The 6,605-nt window shown below is 43.9% G+C and overlaps 1 protein-coding gene across 5 annotated transcripts in view; it reads right to left on the reverse strand.

The window, feature by feature from the left end:
* MTMR4 (myotubularin related protein 4) overlaps window positions 1-6,605 on the reverse strand; it is a 27,862-nt gene that overhangs the window by 8,983 nt on the left and 12,274 nt on the right. For all 5 annotated transcript variants that reach the window (XM_012808782.2, XM_023516597.1, XM_023516596.1 and 2 more), the window contains exons 11-15: window positions 6,204-6,315; window positions 5,524-5,719; window positions 5,112-5,297; window positions 4,862-5,032; window positions 4,260-4,414 (exon numbers count right to left, since the gene is read on the reverse strand). In XM_012808782.2, the coding sequence (XP_012664236.1) occupies window positions 4,260-4,414; window positions 4,862-5,032; window positions 5,112-5,297; window positions 5,524-5,719; window positions 6,204-6,315 (820 nt within the window). The remainder of the gene's footprint in view (window positions 1-4,259; window positions 4,415-4,861; window positions 5,033-5,111; window positions 5,298-5,523; window positions 5,720-6,203; window positions 6,316-6,605) is intronic.

Raw genomic sequence — 6,605 nt, forward strand, 5'->3', positions numbered from 1 at the left:
GAAAGAAAAAATAAAAAGAAGAATCTAAGTAACTCCCATGCACTTTTCATTCAAATTCAAATAGCAATATTCTACCATCCTTCACAATTGATTTCTGTGTTCACCAGAGGAAAAACACTCATATAGACATAATTTCTACAAGAGAGCTCACCCAGCTAGGGCGATCAAGGAAGACTATGCAGAAAGGAAAGGATTTGACCTGAGTATAGAAGAATATGTTGGATTTAAGAGAAGAAAAAAGAACAGGACATTTTTGATCCAGGGTAAGGTAGAACTGAAGGTAATTCAGATCAGTTGTTACAGAAACTATTATACCACTCCAATCCAGCTCTTCATTCTGAGCTGCCTATACCACATCTCTTCTTTGCTATCAACTAATATTTCAATCCCAATCTCCTTTTTCTCCCCAAATTGGTTTGCTTTCTCAACTTTTCGATGCCTATTGGTGGCATAAATGTTCTCCTAGCTTCTAAGCTCAGGAACTCAGGACCTGTCTTTGACCTTGAAGAGAATTTGGGTACTCTTTTCTCTTCACTTCTACCCTCCAACGTTCAGTCAGTTCCACAGCCTGCTAACAGCTTCTCTATAATGTCTCTGACTTTAATCCATTCTCTTTCTCAAGGACTCTCCCCTTCCTATTTGAATTGCAACAGTGCTGGCTGGCACGGGTGCCTCCACCTACTGCTCACTGATTAGTTCTCCCCAAATCCCATTGTCAGCAGGTCACAATGTCTTCCTGTAATGACTTATTAATAACAACTGAATCAAAATAAACTCTTGACGGTAATGTTTAAAGCCTTCAATGACCTGTCCTATATATTTCTTCTATTCCTTAAAATAGCCCCCTCTCAACCCTTGCTAACTCCAGAAGTTTTCTTGTTTTTGCTTTTGAAAAACTATCTCTCAAACTAGCCTGGTGTGCTTGGTGCATATTGTCCCCGCTACCAGGGAGGCTGAGGCAGGAGGATCTTTTGAGCTCAAAAGTTTGAGGTTGCTATGAGCTATGATGACTCCATAGCACTGTACCCACAGCGACAGAGAGAGACTATCTCAACAAACAAACAAAAAGTATCTCTCACATATCCAATTCTTTTGAACCCCTCTCCACTAACCTTGTTACCAAACTCCTGACTCCCTTTATTCCATTCATTTATTGTTCCATTTAAAAATTTAGTAAAGTGCCTACTACATAGCAGATTCTAAGCCAGATACTGAAAACACAAAAAAGCCAAGGTTCCTGCCTAGTCTTTCATGAAAATTTCTTGAGCACAAACAACCACCACATGTCTTTTTTTTTTTTTTAGACAGAGTATCAATCTGTCACCCAGGCTAGAATGCCATGATGTCATAGTTCACAGCAACTTCAAACTCCTAGGCTCAAGCGATCCTCTTGCCTCAGCCTCCCAAGTAGCTGAGACTATAGGCATGCACCACAATACCAGGTTAATTTTTCCTTTTTTTTGAGACAGAGCCTCAAGCTGTCCCCCTGGGTAGAGTGCTATGGCATCACAGCTCACAGCAACCTCCAACTCCTGGGCTCAAGCAAGTCTGTTGCCTCAGCCTCCCAAGTAGCTGGGACTACAGGTGCCTACCATCATTGTTGTTTGGCAGGCCTGGGCTGGATTCGAACCCCCCACCTTAGGTGTATATGGCTGGTGCCTTAGCCACTTGAGCCACAGGCACTGAGCCAATTTTTCTATTTTTAGTAGAGCCAGGGTTTCAGTCTTGCTCAGGCTGGTCTCAAACTCCTGAGCTCAAGCATTCCATCCACCTTGGCCTCCCAGAGTGCTAGAATTATAGGTAAGAGTTACCACTCCTGGCCCACATGTGCCTTTATAAAAACATCTCATTTCTAGGCCAGGTAAGGTGGCTCAGGCCTATAATCCTTATACTCCTAAGGCAGATTGCTTGAGCTCAGGAATTCAAAACCAGACTAAGCAAGAGCAAGACCCCATCTCTACTAAAAATAGTAAAGTTAGCTGGGCATTGTGGAACATGCTTATAGTCCTAGCTACTCAGGAGGCCAAGGCAGAAAGATGGCTTGAGCACAGGATTCTGAGGTTGCACTGCACTCTATCTGGGGCAATAGAGCAAGATTCTGCCTCAGAAAAAAAAAAAATTCAGGCTGGGCAAGGTGGTTCATAACTATAATCCTAACACTTTGGGAGGCTGAAGCAAAAGGATAACTTGAAGTCAGATGTTCAAGACTAACCTAAGTAACATAGCAAGGTCATGTCTCTACAAAAAATAGAAAAATATAGCCAGGTATGGCCGTGGGTGCGTATAGTCCTAGCTACTGAAGAGGCTGAGGCAGGAGAATCACCTGAGCTCAGGAGTTAGAGGTTGCAATGAGCTATGATCATGCCATTGCCCTCATGCCTGAGCAACAGAGCAAGACTATCTCCAGAAAGTATAAAAAGTAAAAAACATTTTTCAAAAAAATCTCATTTCTCTAACAACTTTGCATTACACACATTCTTATGGTTGTTCTATTTCATGTCTTACAGTTTGAAAGTCTTTTTTGTTTTTAAGACAGAGTCTTACTCTGCTGCCTTGGATAGAATGCTGTGGCATCATAGCTCACATCCTCTTGCCTCAGCCTCCCAAGGAGCTGGGACTATAGGCACCCGCCACCACACCCAACTAGTTTTTCTTTGTCTATTTTTAGTAGGGATGGGGTCTCACTCTTGCTCAGGCTGGCCTCAAACTCCTGAGCTCAAGCAATCCACCCCCCTCAGCCTCCATGAATGCTAGGATTACAGGCATGAGCCACGGCACCTGGCCAATTTGAGAGTATCTTGAAAGTGAGACTAATATCCTCTTTTTCTTCGGTATTGCCCACAAAACCTAGGTATAGTACTAGGCAACTTGTAGGTGTTAAAGAAACATTTACTGAATTAACATTAGGTACTAACCGAAGGCAATGACTGGTAAATGGGTCTCAGAACTTACTGTGAATGGAAAACCTATACTCAAATTCTACCTAGGCTGGGAAATGAGAAAATCACAGAATTCCAAAAGCCTATGCACGGTCCCCTGACAATGGACTCAGTTCAAAAGACCTTAAAACCAATAATTTGGGATGTCAGTTTGTTGTTTTCCTTTATAATATTCAACCCATGACATATATTATGTTTTAACTTTAAAAACCTTCAGCCAATAAGCAAATGTCAACATTTGCATTTTCATTTCTAGGAATTTATCTGGCAGAGATACTAGCACAAAGCAGAGATGCACTTCTAAGGCAACGCAACTGAGCTGTACACTTGAAAGGGTTTAGGTGTAAATATTATGTGTATTTTACCACGGTGTTTTTAAAAATGCATACATATAAGGATGCTCACTAAATGTGAACATCTGTAGTGATAAAAACAATGAAAACTACTTAAATGACCAATAGGCAAATGGTTATATAATAAATTATGAGACACTCTAATTGTGGACTACTCTGAAGTCACTAAAAAACAATAAAGTAGTTCTATATGTGCTGTTATGGGATGACAATCTAATACAAAATGGATAAAAACAATTTGCAGAGCACACAAAAGAGTAAAAAGAATATGCAAAAAATCTCTGGCGTTCATAAAAAATGTTTGCATGAGTGTGTGAGAATGTGGTGTATCTATAGAAACATCTGGAAGAACACAAAGTATGAACAGTAGAGATGAGGATCGCGTAACAGAAGATCATCATTTTCTTTTATATTGTTTGACTTTTTTTTTTAAATAAAGGTTATGAATTACCCTAATGATTTAACCAACTCTCATCCTACTTCCCCCTGCAAAGACTCAGTCAGAAGATAACTTTATTTCTCCCTTTAAATTCTGGCCTTTTTCTGAGAGAATAATGCAAAGACCATCCTCCTACTGGGAACCCATTTCCCTGAGAGTCAGATGCTTCTGGAAGATATTGCTGGACGTAGCAAAGTTTGTTATTAGGACAGCCTAATATCAGTGATCATTCTCACAAACCTTTCCAAACAGTCCTGTTTTGTTCTCCTCTCCCCTGCTTATGGATGTCACACAGGGTGATAGAAGCTCTAAGAAAGAAAGTATCCAATCTTATCTTAAGAGAAAACCTTGAAAATACACAGTGCACTCCAGGCTAGCTACAAGTCCTAAGCCAAGTTTCTCTTTCAACTGACTCAAAAAATTGCTTTTAAACATCTCGTTAGAGAAAGAGAATGAAATCTAGGCAAGACAGCAAACCATTATTGCCTTCCTAACAGCGAGGGGAAGAGTAAGAATGGCTTTTCTTACCTGTCCAGAGAACGGCCAGAGAACTCCTGGCTCTGGGCCACCGGGGAAAGGTAAAGATCCATGTTTTCCTCCCCAAGTGTGCATGGAGATGATGCTGGCAGATAAACAGCTGTCCAGAGGTGCAGGGCTCGGACGTGACACACAGGATGCAGGACCTGGGAAAGCAGCCCAATACTAGTGCTCTGGTAAGTCAGAGCCCTTTCTAGTTCCTCTTTCTTCCTTTCTTTTTTGAGACAGAGTCTCACTATGTCACCCTCAGTAGAGTGCCGTGGTGTCACAGCTCACAGCAACCTCAAACTCCTGGGCTTAAGCAATTCTCTTGCTTTAGCCTCCCAAGTAGCTGGGACTATAGGTGCCCGCCACTACATCCAGCTATTTTTAGAGACAGGAGCTCACTCTGGCTCAGGCTGGTCTCAAACTCGTGAGCTCAGGCAATCCACCTGCCTCGGCCTCCCAGAGTGCTAGGTACAGGCGTGAGCCACCTCACCCGGTCTGGATCCTCTTTCTTCCCTAAGCTGTTGGGTCTGCCTTCTCCCCACTGACTCAGACCCTTCTCCCAATAGCTTTCCAGGTAACACCTACAAGCAAGGGCTCTGACTTACCATGTCTGAGCCAGGTGTGTAGAGGAAGTTATGAAAGTTCTTATTGCCGGCCCGAAGGAGAGCCCACACGGAGCAGGTCCGCTTGTAGATGTTGCGCTTCTCTCGCTCACAGGGGTTGTTGGCCAGGAATGTGCCATACAGGCAGGAGTAGGTGTGCTGCACCAGTTTCACCTAGAGGGCCAAGACAGCGTGTACCTGGGGGCCTCAGGCTGATGCTGCCCCTACTCTGGTCACAGGCTTTAAGACTTACCAGGAATGCTTCATTAAATTCAAACAGGCAGGGGAACTGCTTAAGCAACTGATGAACAGAATCGAGCCACTGGAGGAACACAGGACATTGTTCGTTTTGGTCCTCTGCATTCTCCTGGTGGCCACAGCGATCTCCAAACTTGTGCCCAAAATCCAGCCAGTCAGACTCCACTAACACTTGGAAGCCCTGTAAAAAAAAAGAAACAGTCCAAGTGTAGGCCTGTGTGCTACTCCCCTGGGAAGTGTCCAACACAGGAAGCAGGCAGCTTCCAAAAAGCATAGGACTGAAGAATCTAGAACAGAACTCAAAGCCACCAATGTCCTCTACTGACAGATCCCCATGACAGATCCAGGGTTCAATACCTCTCCTCCCGCACTCCTTCTGGTCTTTCCCACCCAACTTCTCTCAGTACCTCCAATGTCCTGTAATATGGGTCCAGTAGTATTTTGGCCAGGGCTACAATCTGTGGTGTGCGGTCCCAGCCATCCGAGCAATGTACCAGCACAGGCCGGCCTTCGCGGTCTACTGTATTAGCCACCAGCACAGCTGCTTTCAGCATCACTGACAAATGCTGCAGCCATTTGGTACTCTCCAGGGCAGACAGCCAGCTACACAAGAGGAGAAATCAAGTCCATCACCAACAGTCTCTCTACTACCCACAGCCAGCTGTGCCCAACAAAGTCCACAGTGAAAGCTGAAACTAAGAGGTCCAAACCACGGCCTTTTTGGCCAAGAGTTATCTAGCAGGAAGGTAGGAAAGATAGGACCTGAGGAAGATAAGAGCTTCTTAGGATCAAGAGAGGAACTGGGAAGTGTCACATGCACATGTAGCCACTTTCTCTTCCTAGTCCTCTGAAGACATCTTATCCAAACAAAAGGAATCCGGTGTCCTATGACTGTGCCAAAGTGTTGGCTGAGAAATGAAAGAAGTATCCTTGGAACTGGAGCATTGCACCCAATTCTACCCAGGCCCTCCAGTTTCCTGTACCTCTAAACTTCTCATCTGCCCATCCAATCTCCCAAGGATGAGAAATACTGAGGAGGGACGGGATGGGAGGGATGAGGTGGGAGGGATGAGCAGGGAACACTTACTTGCTGGGATCTGGCATCTGGCTACACACAGCCCGGAGGTACTGGAAGCTGTTCCGGATGGCATGGATGTTGGCCATTCCCATGAACACGACCTCACAGTTGGGATAGTACTCTGTAGACATGAAAGGAGAGTGGAACATAAGAGAACGTCCTGCAAACAGGCATCCAAAAGCTTCCGTGCAAGGCAGAACACTATAGGACAAGAACTAAATACACTCTTGAAATCTGAATCACATTTTTATCTCTGGATACTCAAGTGCCATATACTAGTAGTAGTAGTAACAATAAACTAACAATTGATGATAGTATACTAAGAATGATAATATATAATAAATTATCAATAAAGAGTAGCTGTTGGATCGGCGCCTATAGCTCAACTGGCTAAGGCGCCAGCCACGTACA

The sequence above is a fragment of the Otolemur garnettii genome, unplaced genomic scaffold (assembly GCF_000181295.1).
Source record: "Otolemur garnettii isolate 467f Iridium unplaced genomic scaffold, OtoGar3 scaffold00094, whole genome shotgun sequence".
Classification (NCBI taxonomy): domain Eukaryota; kingdom Metazoa; phylum Chordata; class Mammalia; order Primates; family Galagidae; genus Otolemur; species Otolemur garnettii.